Here is a 20,569-nt window from a genome sequence, read left to right on the forward strand (position 1 = left end):
GCTACGCAAGAAAACTGGAGCCGTGATGCATTAGCATCACCTTGAAACCAGCGAGGGCCTCTTCCTGTCCATTTTGGAAAAAAATAAGTGCGTTTTCATGCTGCTGCACACTCTGAAGGAAAGTGCTTCTGACACGCTTTGAAGTCCTCAGACATAATGCTCTTTAAAAGCATCCTCTGAAATACATGAAAACAGGGACATGCATTTCAGTCAAGGGCCGTGATTGAGCTGCTTTCCACGCTAATCTGCCCTTGTGCAACAACGGCGTATGGGATGTCCAACCAACACAGGTTTACATGATCCTTTCATATTCCTGCTCATAATGGCGGATCACATTAATCTAAACTTGGTTGCACCAACTGCACACTCGAGAGGAAAGCACAACTTCCTTGTTTCATTTTCCTACAATCTTGATTTTTGAAATTCATAACTTGATGGATCACATCTCCGGCAAATATGAATAGGCAGATTGGGGTTTGCTTCCAGCCAGTGTGAAACCCAAGGCCCAGGGGCCAAATTAGGACCACCAATTTATTTTATGTGGCCTGCAAGAGCTTTAAATACGTTGAGCTGAGTCCAGGTTTTCTTAGTCATGACGCACAATAACATCAAGGTCAGCCACTTAGTTAGCATAAATGTCAACTTCTAAACATTGCTGAAGATGGAAAAGAATTCTTTATGCTTTATGTGAACTGCATTACAAAAAGACTGACACGTAGTGTGAAAGCAGGTTGATATACCTGAACGCAAGTCCATAAAAAAACAGTTTTTTAGCATTGCTCTAAAGGTGGAGGCACATTTTCTGTTTTCGACTAGTTCTGCTGAAAGGAAATGTTGTGCCACCCAGCAGGCGATATCATCAAGACATGCTTGAACAGCAGTGACGCCTTGAGAATCCTTTATCAGCGGGTAATCTGTGTGTCGCTGGCATACCAGCGGAGAGATGCGTTGTGATGGAGGATGAATGGACCAATGGCTATCATAGATAGGACACAGAATGGGACCTAAAACAGAACCTGGCAGAATGCCACTGGTCTGGAGCCAACAAGGCGCAGTCATTCGCTGTTCAGTAAGTACAATATTGTTTGGCCAGTGAGTCAGACTGCTTAAAATGTTAGCGTTTTGTGTGTTTGAGTTTGACTCATGTGGGTTAATGTGGAACTGACTACGGCTGGCCACCTCACCGGGGGCCGCTATTATTTGGATTTCCACTCCTGCAATACCAACTTAACGTGTGACACTTAGTGCCGTCATGTGGTTTGAATTTAAACTCTTTGAAGCACCTATGCAAAGTGTGTAGCATATTTATTATCAATAAGAGATAATTATACAGAAGAGGATCAGGGCCAGCGAACAAAAAAAATTGGTACTGACTTAAATCTCAAAATTGTCACTTTAAATTGAGGACATTCTCTCAGAATTCTGACTTGAAAGTCAGAATTCAGTATTCCTTATTATTTACACTTAAAGGTTCTCACTATAGGCAATTCTGAGATTAAACTCCTCACTTTTGAGTCAGATTTCTGAGATTAAAGTGAGCATTCTGAGATTAAAGTATTCACTTAAATCTCCAAATTTTGACTTTAAAGTGAGGACTTTAATCTCAGAATTCTCACTTTAAGTCTGACTTTAAAGTCATTTTTTATTCTTATTTTTCTTCACTGGCGCCTTCTTCCGTAAGTTAAACCAAACCAGTATCAACAACTTCAAACAGTTAAAGAATTGTATTATCATTTCTAAAGCATCGCTCAATTGGTGACTGTCAGGATGCAAGCTCTACCCATGCTACTTATTGTGGTGCCCAGTTTATAGATTTTTGGGTGCAGCCCACCATGAGCGTCCGTCAGGAGGAGGTGACAGTGTAGATAAAGTGAATAATAAGAAATACTGTATTGTTCTTTAAACAGTAGTAGCTGTCTATATAGCACTGAAAATGATGTACACTCTAACTAGGAATAAAGAGAATGCCAGGAACAAAACCTTAAAACCCAGTCTTTTATTTTCCCTCCTCTGCACAGTTTAGTGTTTCAGTTACGCCCTTCGAGCAGTAAAAACTGTCATCTAATCATATCCTCACAGTCTTAAATGCCATATACGCCCTCACCAGCCGGGAAAAGGGACCTTTCTGTGGATTAAAACGGATATGAGGTTATTTTTGTGAGATCCATGATTGCGCGAGACACTCCCATCCAGACTTAGCGTGATGACTGAGGAGGTGAGCTAATACGACTCACGGTGATGCAAACTGTTGTTCATCCGCAGTGCATCCCAGTTGAAGACACAAATGTTGAGCATTCACTGATGTGTTTCTACACCGTCCTGCTCCCTCCTCTCCGCTGGATATGAGTGTGGCACTGAGGAACTTCCAGACGTTTGCTGCCGATCATCAAGATGGCTTACTGTTCTGTGTAAAATATATGAAGCGATCAACGCTTATTTGCTGCGACACGGCACACATACAGGCTCCATTCCGCAATTTATATCACTCTCAGCCAGTTAATTTAAACTTTTACTACGCCATTCTAGTAAGTGAGTTTTCCTATTAGCGATCATGTGTTTCCTTACACCTCGTACTATGCATCATACCTCCATACTCCAGACGACAGTGCTGCATTGTTGTTCAGAAGACATGTTTGACGCAAATGAACGTAGCTAATTGATATACAGGGCTTTTCTGCAGACTCTTTATGAACGTCACCCTACAGAACAGTGTTTCCTTGTGAGTCTTCTCATGTTTGCTAAAAATCAAATGTGAAACATCTGCAGAAATATTTGCTTTTCTTTCTGTATTTAACCTTACTTACTACTTGTTTAGATAAATATTAAATATGATGTACTTGACTGATACTGTCTGTGCTTAGATAGACTGAGGGATTTGCTGCAGCCCATCAAATATACAGAGCTGGCATGATGGAATGAATGGGTTGGTTTATCCTTCATAAACCAATTTATATATTGAGACAGCCAGACTTCCCTCGTCCTTGAAAGTTCATCCAGCTCTTCTGGAGGGCCTCCCCTCATCCAGCCTCATAGCCTCCTCACTGAGGAACCCCTGCAACACCTCCTCATGGAGGCATCCAGCAGGCATCTTCTCAACTCGCTTCTCTCCAATCTGATTTCCGCCACTTATATTGATTCTCTATATAAATTAGAGCATATTGAATCCATTTAATGAATGTTGAGTGAGCCTGGCTCCACTGGACCACCACATGTCACCACAAAGGACTGATGTTTTTTCCTTTCTTGATATTTTTGAACGTTTTATCTATTAATAATTCTGGAAAGTACCTTCTTTATCATTGTGTGTGTGGTTGTGTATCGGCTATGTAGAAACAATTCTACTCACATGTGAAGTGTCTCAGGGAAACCCCCGGTCTTATGCTTTTGCCAAATTCGCACATCATAGTCGGATCATGCTACCTAGAGGCCTGGTCCAAATCCCCCAGTCGGCAATGATGGCCTTCTGACCACAGCTCTTGTTGCACCAAGGAAGCTCCACAGAAATTATCACCAGACGTATGAACAATCGTGCGTGATGCAACAGACTCAGAGTCCACACCGGCACTGTCTGTGAAACATGCATCTAGTTACTATCGAATTTCAGCCATCAATTGCCCTGTTTTCGGAAGCATCAATGCTGGGATCTCCATGTGTCACCATGTCAACACACACTTCAGTCAGGATTTAATATAATAGTGCACAAACCATGTGCATCTCTAGATCTTGAAACAACAAATAAAATTTGTCCGTTGGGTTATCATGTGCTTTAAAACAAATTGTCAACCATGTCATGATTCCGAACCTCAAGTGTCAAACTCTACGTTAAAAACATCCGAAACGTGAAGAATATTTATTTGGCTCATAATTTTTAGTTCAACCTCTAAAACTCATGTCATGCGTACAAGGACAATTGTTTGCTCTCCAATACTGCAATAGTGTGGTATCATGAGGGAAGGCAGTGTAAAAGAAGGACAGTTTTGAGACTACTCTGATAGTAACCACAGTTGTTTATGGGGACATCACCTTGTGTGTAGACTTTCCCATTTAAGGAGTGCCACTTATCGAATTCTCAGTGAGTAGAAGTTTTTGTTTGTCCTGTAACCTGGTCAGTGTGTAACATAAAGAGACCGCCGCATGGTGAAGTTATGCCTTATACCATGCGGCTCTTCACCAAATGAGCCGCTGAACTGTCTGTGGGTCAAGTTGCTGTTGAGATGATCATTTATACAGGAAATAAGATGAAAAAGAGCTATTCCGGCGAAATGTCAAAATATAGTTCAAAGACTTTGACTTGTGTTTAACTTTGAAACATAGACAATGGAGCATGTTCAATGTGAGTCTCGGTCCTTAGACTTGGACCGTCATCAGATCCATGACCAACACGATTTACATGACTTAGTTCCACGTTTCACTGTGTCAGTCCCTGAACTAAACGTATGGCGTGTGTTTCACCTGTTATTCATTGTTGATCACGGTGAAGTCTGTTTAATTCAGTGGAGTGAAGATGAGACGCTCCAGTCTGCAGCGTCGCTCACACACACAGACCCGGGCAGCGTTATTGGTGGCATGAGCCACGTAAAAAATTATTAAGTAAAATAAATGGCGCACACATTTCTACCTGTGCCGCTTGACATTTGGAGGAGGATCACGGTAAAATGTATGAATTTTAAAAATACATACACAATAGGCATACACCAGACTCAAACCAGCAACCATGTGACACACAGTGATTTAGTGCTTTAACCGCTATACTGCCGCTAAGTCACGTGACCAGCTGTTCAGGTGAGCCTTACATATTGGTAGGATGTGACTCTTTTCAGCAACACAGTGAACCAATGTAGCTCTTAGCCTCTGACTGGTTGGCCACCCCTGCCTTATACTGTTAACCACGTGGAACTACAATGAGAGTCGCCTCAGATCTCCATGGACTGGCCTTGTAAGCTGGCATCTCATGTTAACCTAATCCACATTTATTTAGCCACTGAAGATGCCACATCAACCCACACACGCCCGGTGATTTAAGCGGAGAACCTAAACCGCAACACTGCAATATTTGAGACAGCGCTACGTGAAATCGTTCTAGACGCGTATTCTGTGCGAGTCGTGTCCTTTGAAAGCAAATTAGAGCCTGAGAAGCGTCTTGTTCTCACTTCAAAGACGATGCAGAGGAATCTGAGCGAGATAGACGGAGGCGCCGCTAACACATTGTGTGATCTGACATCTTCTCCGCTCACTTGCAGCACTTTTATTAGAGAACTTGACAGAGTGGGTTTGGCCTGTGAGCCATGTTGGACACCCCGCGGCAGATCAGAGGAAAATGCTTAACGCCTGTGAAACAGTGAGGTGAAACCCTGATGAGGGGATGGGAATTACTGCTGAATTAAGCACTGCTTTGATTGGAAGGTGATTGACTGTTGGTTGGCTCCACATGAAAGGATGACCTTGAAATCTCCAAAGCAAATATGGATCGGCGCTGCAGCCTCACCTTGGCTTCGCTCCCTCCTCTGCTTTGGCTTGTATTGTCTCGTCAACATGATGAAATGTGCGCATGCAGCAACACATCACACACATGTACTGTGACACACGCGAGCGCATCTCTGGGCTTCACATGTTCACGCGCTCTCCTGCGAGGTGGAGGGGAAAAAACAGTCACGTAGCATGCGCCAGAGTGGAGAGAGCAACTTCAAAGCGTAGCAGATGCAGGGACAGCACATTGTGAATACATTTTCTGGTCACCAGTCGATCCGCCCTCGGGCGATGGTTGTGGCGTTCGCCATGTCTTCTGACCCTCATCGCTGCCATGTTAAAGCTAATCCCACTCTAATGAGGCAGGCAGGAGGAAGGACGGCTGGGTGGGATGGCTTCACTTCAGCTGGTCCACAGGGACGCCGACAAAATTCCATGAAATCAAAACAGTATTTGTATTACTCTTTAAAGTCATTGCCTGGACACAGTTGGATAGAAAATGCTATTGTTATTACTATAATCTCTATTTGCTGTCATGACTTGCACTCAAAATGATAATTGTTTTGTGGTGACCTTTTATCTTTAAATGTTATCTTTAAAGCCAATAATTTTCAGTTTTGTTTTCAGATTTATGTGACTACATATGAAGATGAATATTTATTGTGATGACTGTCTGTGAAATTGGTCCCATTCTCACTTTGTATTAAAAAAAAAGAAGAAAAAAAAAGAAAACCAGAATAATGGCTGCAACTGGAAACGATTGACTCCCATCAGTTCTCATCCCCAAATGTTACGTTATTATTAATCTGGTTGCTTCCCTTCTTTGGCTGCTGCATATCTTCCCATGACAAGCCTTGCAACTGTTGATGAAGTGATGGAAACGCACCATGTCAACTTCTGAGGTTTTATAATTTAAGATTATCAGATTAACTTAACTTCTGCCAAGAAATTGAGTCTGGTCACACTACTGTACTTAAGAAAACTTCAGTATTGATGCTGGACCCCTGTTTCTCATTCACAGAGAAACTCATTCATGAGCGACGTGGTGTCTCTTTGTAAAGATGTTTGGACGACGCAGACCGCTGCTCCTGTGACCCACAGACCAGTGCGGCTCATGTGTGTGCAAAATATGTTTTCTCCTTAAATTTAGGGGGTGCAGCATTCGAGTGCGCCAAACAAATGCTAGCTATTGAGGCTAGGCCCTACCTCACATGCATTTTATGTGCGACCTAAATTCTTTTAACCACCCCAGAACATACAATACAAAGCGGCCACCCCAGAATGGTGAGAGCAAGCATGTTTGTTGACTGCACGTACTGAATAGTTCATCATTCAGTTTACTATTTCCTTCACTTTACCCTGCAGTTGAAAAAAAATAATAGGTGGCAAGATGCAGCTTAATGGACCCTATCTTGATACGGCAAATCAGTCATCAAATTGCGTGGGAATTTGTCTGCAAAAGACCTTGGTTCCTGAAAGGGTTCGAGTGATGTCATCTCCTGTCGGTGATGTCACTTAAAGAAACAGTGTCTTTAGCCAGAACAGGCTAGTGTTCCCTGGGTTCAACTATGTTGAACTGTGGAGTGAGCGTAAATAATAATGTTTATAAACAAAATGATACTGTTAAAAAAGGATGTGGACGAATGGTTTTAATGAAAAAATGCTGAATTATGAATTAATTGATAAAGATGTGAAACTTTAAGGACAAAACATAACAAAGGGTTTGTGGTTGGCAATGACAATGAAACACGCATGATGAAATCCTCAACACTTTTGATCCAGTACGGGTTTTGTTGAATGACCCTTTTCTGGCTTTCCACATACAGAAGTCAAGAATAGTAGCACGTGAACAAACTAGCTTCTTCTTCACTTCTTCAACCTAGTTTTCACCAATTTTAGCTAATCGGGAACTATGTTTTCCAGTCATGTGCGTCGTCATAAAACGTGTAACTTCATGACAGGTTTTTCCCCGAAGAAAGTCCCTGCACCACTCACCACTTCGATCCCTCACTGTCCCTCAGTCGCCGCGAATGCTGACCCATAACAGGCGTTGCATGGTTATTCTCTTGTATTGACTTGTTTTAATATTTGATTTATGTCATCAATCATTCATAAGGGTGGTGTGCGGGTGCTGACAAACTGTAATTACACCTGCTGGGACAAGCTCAGTCCACAACACACACACACACACACACACGTGAGTCATTTGCATACAAGTCATCCATTTTTCTTTCTTCCATCAAAAAGACAACAAAAACAACCGTTGTACAGCTGAGGAGGAGTTTCATCATACATTTGGATGGCGGAAGGGAAACAGTGACTTGGAATATGCATTCTATTACATTCCGGATGTAGTGAATCCCATGAAAATTAAGCTATGTAGCCCTGGGGGCAAAAAATCCACCTGTGTGTGTGCGCATGTGCATGTGTGTGTGTGCGTGCACTTTCAAGTACTAACATGTGTATTTGCAGGAAATGCAGCCCATAACAGTGCACAGGCTTCATAGCGATGCAGAACACAACTATAGGCTTCTCTCCGAACAGAAGACACACACACTGACACACACAAACACCCGGAGGAGCGAGGATCTAATGAGGCCCGTGGAGACACTGCCGAATTGTCAATCAACCCTCAGCTTGCTGACATTCAGTCGACAACATCAAGGACTTCTTTCCTCAATCTGGGGAAGCCTGTCCCCTCGCATCAGAACTTTTGAGTCCATTGGACAAGGGGGGGGCGGGGAGGGAAGGTAACACAAGTGAGCGACAGATGGAACTTCTGCACAACTTTTTTTCTGTGAACTTTTATGAAACAATTCAGCATCCAGGAGAGACATGTGTGGCAATGCGTCCAGGGATTAATAGATGGTAAATAATCTTCCACGCCGCATACAAGTCAAGTCAAGTCAAGTCAGTAATCTCAATATAAAGACACGAGGGAGAGTAAACCTCCAAAAACTAGTTCAAATAAAAGTGCATTGATTCTTCTCATCCCGTCTGTCCTCATAACTATGACTCAAATAAACAATCCATTGACCCAATGGATCATTGTAATGAGGAGAACATGACCATTTAAACAAGAGATACTGTGGAGTGACAAGGTCAAATTTGGTATTTAAAAAGTGTGGAATGTAACAAAATGTTTCCACTTGTTCAATAATTATTGAAATGTTTTTTTAAATATCAGATTGCAAAATGTTTATTTCAGTCACATATATGACCTAATGAACCTGCAAAATAAGTATAATAAGTAAAATTTAATATGTAAAAGAATGACAAAAAAACCCTTCTCTACGTAAACAACAGTAAAAAAAATATGTAAGAAAACTAAGTCACACACATGGATAATAGTTCATGATCACATAACCAACTGATCTGACTTTCATTCTTAAGTTCTTCCCATTCAACCAGACTTTACTATTCAACCCAAACCCATGCAACAACAGCAATTCATGCATGCTTTTGCAATACATTTCTTCAAATCTTTAATGATGACGACGAGACAAGTAGCAATCTTTGGCCTGTCATTTCTGTGACTGAAAGCTTGACTCATAATTTCTCTCATATTTAATCATTTCCTACCAGTCTTTCTCCATTATTTAACTTTGCCTTTGTCTCATAACTTACATAATATCCAACGATTAAAAAAGAATCGAGCATGTGTCTTTGTTCAAGGCCCAAAACATGTAAATGATATTTCAAAAGTATATTTGTCGCCATGGATTTAAATTTCCACCCTTCTCTGGAGCAAAAGACGTTAATAATTCTCAAATAAAAAAGAGTCAAAAGTTGATTCATCGCAAACTGAAATATAAAACAACTCCTTTCTCCCCAGAGCTGTTTGCATGAGCAACACAGAGTCAGTCTTGTGACACTCTTTGTATCATTTCATTTCTCAATTTGACTGAAATTTGAATGATGTTTTTTTCTTCTTCACACGATTAGGTAAATTAAAGTCATGCCTCAAAATGTTATTTATTTATTTCACGTCTTTGCTTAGACTTCCTGTGTCATGAATATTACAATCTATCTAAGAAAATAAGCATTAATCCCAGCTTTCAACTGTTTTAACTGTAGTGTTTGTTCATTTCCCAAAGCCTTTTTTGCTTTGGTCTCTTTGTCTCTAGATACTACACATGATTTACACGTTGCAAGAAACTTTTCTTCTTTAATATGTATCCAAAATTGATCATGTGTACACCTTATCTCGAACAAATGTCATGGTCTAAACTATCAATTATCGTTTTGCCGTCATTGACTTTGCATATGAACATCCACTCATCAACATTTCAAACATTAAACTTCCCCTGACTGAACAAACCTTAGATTACAGTTTCTACTTTGAATTCCTCTTGGTTAGTTTTCTTGCGCTGCATATTTTATCTTAATTATTTGTTTAGACTTCCAAGTTTATTTTCAACTTATCCCCCTGGCATTGATGCCTTTATGTCAACAAGCCACTGGGGATGAAAGCTCCTGTATGTATCGCTAAGCAAAACATATTTACTCTTTTTAATCTGAATTTTACTTGAGTAAATAAAACACTGAATCTCTTAATTTACACTTCCCATGTCCAACTTCTGCCTCATCATTGAAACGGTTTATCTCACTACTAAAACCTTTGGAAAATGTCCAATTATTGAATTACTACGTCGACATTTTTTAAAAATATAGTTGTACCCTTTTATATATACTTTTCCGGTAAACAATTTTATTTTCTAGTTTCCACTTTTATTGAGTGTTACAAATTCATTCCTTTGGCGTCTTGAATGTGACATGGTGGGTCCTCATAAAATAAAGTACTGTGTAATGTGTAAGATAATATTTTGGTTTTTAAATGTTACATTTGTTTGTACAGTACATTTCACCAATATATCCATTTTAAAGAGACAGTTTAGTTATGCTTTATTCAGATTATTATTCTAGTCATTTTTAATTTTATTATACATGTATATCTCTGTCACAAAACGTATTTTTTTCTATCTATCTAAATCTATCTATATAAATGTGGGCCGTCAAACGAAAAATATTTACAGATAATAATTTGAAATTTGACTAAAGCAAAGAAAACTTCTGTCTCTGGTGATCAACTTTGCATGAATTCTACATAAGCACACACTATTTGTTTGTAATTTATGACTTGATTAGGAATGATATTCTGAGGAAGGCAGTTGGAGACATTTGTTTAATTCACTTGTGCGTGTTGTGTTTTAAAGGGCTGCGTCTGTGTGATGTGTGTATGTGGGTGTGAGTGTACACGCTGCTGCTGCTGCCGCTGGATCAAGTGTCGGTTTTAACTCCTCCTCTACAGACGGACGAGCTTTTTCTTCCACTTGAACAAGCAACTAGTTTTCAGGGCGCATTCCCCGGCAGCAATGTGGAGGGAAACAGCGACCACCCTCAGCTGAACACTCGCGACCCTCGCTCCGACCCGTTTTCTGGCTCACGTTTCAGGAAGAAACGCGACGAGAACTTCTTTTGGAAAGCGCTCGCCGCAAGTTGACACAACTCTCCTTTGTTTCCTCCTTTTTTTTTGGATATGGTTTGGGTGAGATCTTGTTGACCGGGTTCGCCTCTTGAAGGATTCCATTCCTCTGCGCGACAAGGAGACCCGCACACCAACGGAGCGCAAACTTTGACAAGTTCCTGCGCCTTTTTTTCCTCCTCTTCTTCTTCTATTGTTGTGGATTATTGCGACATGGACCTGCTCCGAGGATGAGAAGAGGAAAATGAACTCTTTCCTGTAGTTAGATCTTGCGTCCGATAGTAGAAAAGTCGGTTGTTCCTGCGCCGCTTCTTTTTTCGCTTCTTGATTCGATCCGCTGCTGTTTTCTTTTTTCGGGGCGCAAACATGCCACAGTTAAACGGAGGTGGCGGGGATGATTTGGGGGCCAATGATGAAATGATATCTTTTAAAGACGAAGGCGAGCAGGAGGAGAAGATCTCGGAGAATGTGTCAGCAGAACGGGACCTGGATGATGTGAAGTCGTCGTTGGTCAACGAGTCGGAAAACAACAGCAGCTCCTCGGACTCCGAGGTGAGAGTCGTTTTGTTCTCGAGTGAGTGAGTCCCCGCTTGTCCAAAAGTTTGACTTGTCTCTCTCTGCGATGTAGCAAACAGAGAGGCGCCCCCAAACCAGACCAGACACAGAAAGTTACTATGAAAAGACAAGAGAGTACTTCAGTGAAGGTAACGCACTTCATGGTGTCATGGGGCAACTGGCTTGACAACAGTGTATGAAATATGACTTTTCTCTTGCAGCATTGAGGCGGCAGCAAGATGGAGGCTTCTTTAAGAGCCCTCACTATCCAGGCTACCCTTTTCTCATGATCTCGGACCTGGCCAACCCGTACCTATCCAACAATTCACTGTCTCCGAGTGCAAGAACAGTAAGTGTCCATGTGCATGTGCTACTCCACACTCTCCTTCCTGTATGCTTTGGCAACCTCCTATTGAAGAAAAAACTTTGGCTGTGTGTAAAAGTTCCTTGTGCACTGCCAGACCGCCATATTCCCTCCGAGTGGCCTCTCAAAAGGAAGACTAACTACTTCTTTGTTCTTTTTTGGGGGGATATAAATTGCCCCCTGCCACCCACCCTCCACAAGAGTTGCGTTTGACAACTCCTCTCGGCTCAAAGTTCAGACACATTCATCATTTGGCTTTTTGTTCGGGGTAATTTGCTGCAATTCCTTATCAAAAACACAGTGCAGAGAGTGGATGTTGATAATTGCATGCCACCACTTCCTACTACTGCTTTTCCTTTCTCGGTTATTAATAGCAAGTTGGTTGCACTTTATATGTATTATGCATTACTACTACAGTCACCACACACCTTTTATTCAGTCTTAAGATGAATGTTTATAATAATGGATTTACTATCCTTGTCCCTAGCTTCCTTTCTTATGTGTTAATACTTTGGCTTGAAGTGTTTTTTTTTTCAATCTGGATTCCTCTCCTTGCTCTGTAACAATACAGTAAATACACTTTGGGTTGGGGTTTGGCCCCGTGTGGCCGACAGCTGTTGTCCAGAAACTTCTTTAGACGCTGAGATAAGGCTTGCCATGTGAGTGTGGCTGATGTGAAACTTGCAGGGATTCCGTTGGTCCTTGTCAGTCTAGCTGCGGCATGCAACAGCTTCGCTTTAGCAGTTGCTCACAATGAGTAGCGATTGTCTGCGTTCCAGCTCCTCCCAACGCTTTGGCGTTATAAGCAGACCTTTCCTGATTCTCCGTTGATTTTGGGGGGCTCCACCTGAAGTCGTTGTAGCAGTGTGAAAATCACTTTAAATGGGAGCACTATGCAAACTTCCTTGTAATAATCCCTGCAGGAAAGCTGTGTTTCTGTGTGCTCGTCCATCCCCCAATCCTTGTCACCCCCACCCTCCCCTTAAAAAAAACAAGTACTTTCGTTAAGGCCTGGCAGGCATCTGACTGAAAAGGCTACCTAACCCCCCCCCTCTTTTTTTTCTGTCTTCTTTTCACTGTTCCAGACCCGCTCCCCTCTCCTCCCTGTACCTTCCATTCAATTAGAAAGGCGTTAGTTGACTATTGTTATTCTGAGCAGCCTTGATGGCTTCATTGGAGGTCTCCATTGGAGCTCATTAACTAAATGGCTACTCCGCTCACACAAGGTGATGCAACTTGTAGCTCTCCTGGCTAGTTTCACTTCATGAGGATTGCTACGGTTTTGATGGGAAGCTTCAGTAGATGCACTATAAACCGCTTCTATTGTAACTTTGAAACATTAATGTTTGCTGCTGGCCTTATGGTATGTGAACTTGAAGCTCCGTCGGCTGTAAAACCGGACGGCGAAGTCGCGTGTTACCCCCGAGAAAGTATCGCTTGTTTGCCGCTCATTCTGATCGCGTTGTTTAATTTCTCGAACAAGAGAATGTTTGATTCAATCAGGCTGAGTGATTGTCTCTTCACTCAGCCGGTATCTTGTCATTGTTCTTGCTCTGGCCTGGGGTTTATCTGATAAGAAGTCCTCTCACTTCCTCGCCGCCCCACCAAAGTTTTTAAAAGAACAGGCAGAAGAAGAAAAGTGAAACAAACAACAGAGGATTTGGGCTATAGGTTTTTAAAAAGAATGAGGTCAATGGGACAGAGTGAGCTGACCATGTCAATTATCGTCACGGCGGAAAGAGCGGCGGCAGACAATGGGTGGCATACTTCTGGGATGTCTTGGAGTCTCCATATTGCACATGGCTGAGTGTGACGGGGACGGACGTTGATCGATGCGAGGCTTGACTTAGTACCTTTTTAGGCTCGCGCTGAGGCTGTGGTTTGTTTACACCTGTGGATGAAATTCAGCGCAGTGAGATCAACTGGGATATATTTATCAGCAGCGTGCACCCACGTCTACCCGGGTTAAACCAATGAAGCGCTCGCCAACATTTATCATGAGCACTTATATGTTGAGGAGATAACCCCCTCCGCTCCACCTTCTCCCCCCTGGGTGTCTATATGTGTTGTCACACCTCCGCTTTAAAGAAACAAAAACTCCTTGTGTCTTGGATTGTAGTGGTTATAGTGACAGATGAGTTCTTTAAGTGTAGGGTTTGTTGTTCAAATGATACAGCTGGCAAACACACTGTGTTATTAAGTGTGTGTTTGCAATTATGCCGCTTTCACTTCCGGGTTTGTGATGAAGGATTCATTGATCTCGGATTTGTCGAGGTTAGACGAGCATTGAAGTCTCGTATCTCACGTCCTGTCGCTATCTTTGGGGTCAATCAATCAGGAAGTCCCTTATGTCTTCAGAAGACGACTTTGAAAGGCATGAGATTGAGAGAAAGAGGGGTTTTGAGAAGATGTTTTGTGGAGTCTTACTCAGCCCTCAAAGCCATTTTTAATCTTTGGCACTCTATTGTTGTTATGATAGATCAGTAGCATCATCAAAACTTATTTATTTTGGGGTTCTCTTAGAAAAATGACTGTTAGTTGTAATTTTATTTTGACGGGACACTTTTTTTTTTAAAGTAATCGCGTCTCCCTTCACATCTGTCAAGCTATTATGATGCATTATAGATTAATAACAGTATTAGCCAAATGCAGTCTAGTAATCTATATTCATTTATCACTCCTGGCAGTGTCACGGTTTGTCAGATATGAAGTCATGTGTACACATCCACCTCCTCCATTTCTTTTCTGCGAACTTCTCGTGTCATCACGTGCTTTGACACGAAACAAACAGCCGTAAAGGTAGAAGCTTAAATGTGTGTGAAATAGTCCCAGGTTCTGTCTGATATGGAACAAGCGCGTCAGTGTGGCGGCCTATTTTAAACATATCCTGAGTTTCCTTCAGTCGGGAAACGGCTTTAGATTGAAAAACAGATTGCTCAAGGGTCGCCAGGCAGGGGATTTGACTTCAGCATGTGCGCCGACGTGAAGAATTTAAGGCCCAAGTTTTAAATTTGGTTGTGGCAGCCCTATCATGAGCAATGAGAGGCAGGCGTACATGGGATCAGCGCAGAGTTCCCCCGAGGGCCGAGCATAACTGATTTAAAGCCTGTTCAGCGCTGACATTCCACTGTAATCCACCGAGAGCTGAGGAGGAGGAGGTTTTATGTTTGGAGAGATGTTCCACTGACTCCTGCTCTCTCTGTGATAGATTCTTTTTTTGGCCAAATCCAGCTTTCTGCGTGTCACATCAGCGCATTGTTCCTGTAGTGACACGGCAGTGTCAGGTTTAATTGGCGACGCTGAACCCGTGACAGCCTCATCAGCACTTTTAGATAACTGTGCAAGAACATCATCACCGCCACCGACCGGTGAAATGCCTCTTGTGTGTGCGAGGTGGCGGGTAAGCGCGAGCGAGGTTAGCAGCTCAAATATATCTTCATCAAATACAGAGTGGAACACTCCAACTCCGGAGCATGATTGTTGAATAGAATATTCTTGGAGGCTGAGATATGAATAGAGGGCTTGTATAAGCCTGAACATGTCAGTGGCTACGATTGCATGCCTCTCTGACTTCTTTTTTTTCCACTCTTTTTGTTGCTTTTGGTGCTTAAAAATGTGCAGACAAAGAAAAGTCAACATAGACATTGTCCCAGGGAATAAAAGGGCCTCTCCCTGCATAAGCCAGCGCTGTTTGTGAGGAGGTGTCTTTTCACCCGGGCGCTCACTTAGCCAGTCATTCACCTTGGTGCATGTGTGTGTTCTTAAATGCGTCCATGCGTGCTGCATGCTTGTGCTCAGAATGTGAGGCTGGGGGTGGAAGGGTGGAGGGGGGAGGTGTTCAGGTGAGGCTTGCTAAGATGCCTTTCAACAGAGGCGACAGTGTACGGAGCCTGAAAGTTGTGCTCCGCTGCAGCAGGTAATCTAAAAGTTAGCGCACAAATATTTTCGCTCTTGAGCGCCGTGTCAACAAACCGGACATTATTGGCTGTGTTTATAGGGTTTTTTTTTTGACAAACCAAACATCAGTTTAGTGGCTGGATTCAATTAGCGACAGATCACCTGTGACCACAGGTGAGCTCCTGCCAGCGTTATAGCAACTGAACTGTCCCAGTGAATATGATATTGCCATAAACATTCTTTGTGATCGCAGGGCAGCCAGGGTGTTTTATGAAAGCTTTGTTTCACTGTTCAGAGCATCAAATGACAGTGTCTTTTTTTTAACCACGCTTCCTATGGTAACTGGCGTAAATCCGTGTGAAATGGTGTCAATCCCGGACTGGATCATTCCCTCTCCGGTCTCTGTGGAAAGCATGAGCTGGCGTCTATCCCTCTTGCTACCCTGTAGCCTGCTAGTGCGCTACCTACCCACCCACTCGCACGACATTACAAATTCTGTTTATAGTTTTTCTCTGGCTTCTCGAGCGCCGGGCCCATCAGGAGCATCTCAGCACCCTTTGAGGAAAAGGATAACCAACATCTCCCCTTCTCCCCTCTCCAGCCGTACTCCCCATGTTCAGCGACATCAATGAATCTCTTTGATGTGCTGAGATGAGTATGTGTCCAAATGTGTTTTTATCAATTTATGTGTTTTTCTCCTTGTTGCGTTTGGCCGGAGCCACTCTGCAGTTTGGGGTTTTGGTGCAGCCGTTACTTTTCTTGTGATTTTTTTTTTGACAAAACCGTATTTATTGATGAACGTGTTTGATACTTGACCACAGGTGACCATCGCTTATGACTGGAGCATCACCGCAGCCTCTGTTAAAGCTTCCGTGAGTTGTAGTAGAGCATTTTAGCCAGTTTCTCATTAAAATAAATCATTTTTTCATCAGTCTATTTAAGGGACTGAAAGGTGACGGCTAACTACATCTGATACACTTATTTTTGTCATTTACAGTGATAAAAATAAAATGAAAAATAAATAAAATCATTTAATAGTTTGCTTAATATAAAATAATATTTTTTATTTTTCATCATAATATTTATATGTGTAACTGTTGAATATATATTGTATTAAAGGTTGCGATATCTTTTCCCTTATTAGTTTATCAAACACTATCAAAACATTTCAGCTCTTCATTTGCATTCTGAATATAATTTGCTGTTCAGTATAAATCTTATTGTTTATAGTTTTGCAAAATGGCCTCGTCTTTGTCCCACGGAAAAGCAGCATGCCGTGAACACAAATCTAAATGTTTTATTTTTGCTTATGTAATGGCTCTCCAACTACCTAGGTGCAACTTAAGTATTTAAAATGTCACATTTCTCAAATGTTATTTTACTCTGAGCAACGTTACCAAGGAAAACAAATGACAGGAACCGTACCGTACAGGAACTAAAACTCGCCTGGACACCTGAGCAGCTGAGGATTAGTGATGTTTTTTCTACTTCTTATGATTAAACGCTAGTATTTTGGCTGTTATACCAAAACATCTCCACCTGTGCTTCCTTGTTTCTCAGTTTGCTTGCTTCTTTGATACGTTCCGTTCCACGTCACAGTTCAAGTCGCACTTCATGCACTTGGTTTGCAACTTATTTATGTCTATTTTTCTTCTTCATGATGCTTTTCATGACTGGTGCAACTTGGAGTCCTAAAAATACAGCAGTGTGATCTGGTTAAGGATTGCAGAATTTTTTTTGGTGGCAAAAAAAAATCTGGTGACCGCCTTTGCAATAATTGTTGACAAATGCCTCATTTAATAGACCCACGTCTAACAGAGGAATCCAACCGCCCATAAATGCACTTTGGTGCTTAATAATATGTCAGGCTACTTGTATATTAGTGGTACGTGGGGGCGGGGGTGGTGGCGACAGTAAACGCCAAGTGGGCTGCACCACTGTAACCACGATGGTTGAGTCCACATAAAGAAATATTTTCCCTTCATAATTGTACCTAAACACTTCACTCCATGCTAATAAAAAGCGATTGTGCAGCAGGAAGAGAAAGAGAAGGCTCTAAACAGAGTTTCATCAGTCTGGTATTCCCAGCAGCTGTTTTCAGTTTACGCTCTGCAGGCAGCAGCCGAGGGAGAGAGAGGAAGGCAAGATTGTTGAGATGTGCTGGTGGGAGCATTAACTGGGGCAGATACGAGTCCAGCTATTCCTCTGCCTGTTATCCTGAGGTGGGCTGGCTTCCAGACCTTCAGGCACTTATTTATCTGAGGGATTCGGTGACTCACAAGGCCTTACAGTCACAATCAGTAAACAGCAGGAGGCTATCAGATCATGCTCACCGAGCATCATCACAGTGATTTGTATCCAGGACGGACGCCGACTCCGTCATCCCGCTACATGTGTTGCCGTGTGCCACACTGCCTCAGACTAAATTAAGAAGTAGATAGAGATCAGTCCGGGACGAGGTAAGTTGACAGCGAGCGGAGCAGCTGTTCTTCACGTTGGAGTTATAAATCAGTTTTGGCCGCTTCCCACTGAGTTTGTTCCTGCGATGGAAGAGCAAGTGTGGACCGCTGGTGCGCCTCATGTCCCCCGGTGAACACGTGTGCTGTCAACATGTCACACCTGCGAGACGAACCTTAACTATATTAGCGCTGTTTAACCAGTACCGGTAACAGACGTTACATTCAATTAGCATTATTATATTTGCTTAAGAGAGTATATCACACTGTAACCACATGTGTACCTTGTGGCTACAACTGCCGCAAATTAGTTGTCAGGGTTTGTGATAATCTGCCAAGATTTAAAACCAAAAATCCATGTATAATATGTCTGGCAGTTTACTCCTTCAGGGCTGGAGTGTTTGAGGAGTTTTGTTTATTTTACCTCTTTATTGTATTGTATTTAAACAAACTCACTTTTACATTGGCTGTCCATGCATAATTTATAACAGTTGTTATTTACATTAAAATGACATGTAGAGTTTGATTTATTTATTTAGTTTAATTTTTTTATTTACATTATTTTAAGAATTCATTCAAAATCTTTACAGCTGATAGTAGACTTCAGTAAAGTGGTGCTTTAGCCTGGTGCTTTCAAGGGGTATTTGTACATGAATTTATTGAAAGGGATTTTGTCCCGACTTCCCAAATTTCCCATGAGATTGTCGTCTCCTTCTGGGATAATGCCTTAACCTCTCAGTGCCCCTTACTTCCCTCAGTTACCCTCATAAACCAATTGTACTTGTTAAGGAGTCACAATGTTCTGCGGAGCATCAAATTCGATTAAAGGCAGGCCAAAGCACAAGTCTTCTAAAATGTGTAGCCTCTTTATCTCCAGTTAGACTTGTGGATCCTGTTAGAGGAAACAGCCGAAGCAGCAGAAACTTCTGACTTTCCCAACGGCCTCAGCCTTAGGATCTCACTCTCCCCTGACCTTATCTCCTGGATTTAAATGATGAGGCAACGCTCTGGATTAGTTCTCTGTAACGGCTGTGGCTGAGGACCTTGTGCTCCTCAGACGTAAGACATCAGCGGGCTTCCCCGTCACTTGGAGTGATCAGCGTGATTGTGTGGCTCTCATTCATCATTTGATGAACTCAGGTTGAGGAAGTCAAGCGTACATTGTGTGTTAGCGTGAGGTGATCTGATAGTGATGGATGGTGGCGTGAATGCCCCGCATCTCCTCTGACATAATCCCTCCGAGTTAGATACCAACTCTTTACAAAAGTGTCTGACTCTTGCGTCAGATTCAGAGTAGCTACATTAGAAAAAAAAAAGGATCTAATCAGCCTTATATGACATGGAATAGGCCAAGCAGCCCTTTTGTTTGATTTGTACATGGGCTGGACGGCTGGCTATTGGAAATCCCTGAAGCAGGCTTTAGGGGCAGGTCTGATTCTCGTGTGAAATGGGAAGGCTCTATAGCTCTCGGCTGACTTGACTGGGGCTGTATGGGTGTGTTGGCAGGGGGAGCGCCGGTCATGAATAGGGTCTTTGACTACCTCAGACTTGCCCTGAAAGGCAGGACAAAGACCCTAGGGCAACGGCTTAGAGCCTCACAGCTGAGCTACAGAATGCTTGGCCCAGTCTTCTTCTCTCCTTGTCTGATTTAAATACTACAGTGGCTTTTAGCATTTTGGCGACAGAGGTTCGCGGCCGCCATCACTCTCTGTTTTTGTTTACAATAGACTAACGCCAGCGCTTGTTGAGAATTCCGTTGCGCCGGTCCTCTGCGAGGGGACGGGTTCCAAAAGCGTTTCATGCCGACTAACCGTAAGCATGTGTGTGTGTGTGTGTGTATCGAGTAGACGGAGATTCTCGAGTCAACAAGGTGAGACTTGGCGCGCACCTCGAATCGCTCAATTGTTTTGGACAATCAGGTGAGGGAGAAAAAGTCGTAAATCTTTTCCGCAGCGTTAATGGGGTTATTTGAGTCCTGTCCAGACACTCTCTCCCTACAGAGTGTCTAGTTTCAGATGTCACTCAGAGCTTTGTTTGCCCCCGAGGGTGAAGGGTTAGAGGTCAAGGTTCAGGGCCAGTTGGCTGAGTGGCCACAAAAGCCTGTGCTTTCCTCGGCACATCCGATCCCTCCGTCACAATGAGCAGATCAGTTTGCTACAGTTGTATCTGGAACTAAAGTTTGTGTTGGTGCGGGATTGTCACTTCTTAATGGAGAAATGAGGCGAACTTTTTATGTCTCACACCGGGTACTCAAAATCAATCCCAGCGGTCCTTTGTTCCCAACACCTTCGAAAGTTTCGGAGACCAGAGTTTCACCCTTGTCGGCCCCCACCCGAAATCTTAACA

General features: G+C 42.6%; 1 protein-coding gene across 2 annotated transcripts in view; it reads left to right on the forward strand.

The window, feature by feature from the left end:
• Nucleotides 1-10,761: 10,761 nt before the first annotated feature.
• tcf7l1b (transcription factor 7 like 1b) overlaps nt 10,762-20,569 on the forward strand; it is a 32,055-nt gene continuing 22,247 nt past the window's right edge. The window contains exons 1-3 of one of the 2 annotated variants that reach the window (XM_053870291.1): nt 10,762-11,503; nt 11,580-11,655; nt 11,728-11,855. In XM_053870291.1, coding sequence (XP_053726266.1) covers nt 11,318-11,503; nt 11,580-11,655; nt 11,728-11,855 — 390 coding nt within the window. In that variant the 5' untranslated portion in view covers nt 10,762-11,317. The remainder of the gene's footprint in view (nt 11,504-11,579; nt 11,656-11,727; nt 11,856-20,569) is intronic. The other variant, XM_053870292.1, reaches the window with a different exon arrangement.

Source organism: Synchiropus splendidus, chromosome 7 (genome assembly GCF_027744825.2).
Source record: "Synchiropus splendidus isolate RoL2022-P1 chromosome 7, RoL_Sspl_1.0, whole genome shotgun sequence".
In the NCBI taxonomy this organism is placed as follows: Eukaryota; Metazoa; Chordata; class Actinopteri; order Syngnathiformes; family Callionymidae; genus Synchiropus; species Synchiropus splendidus.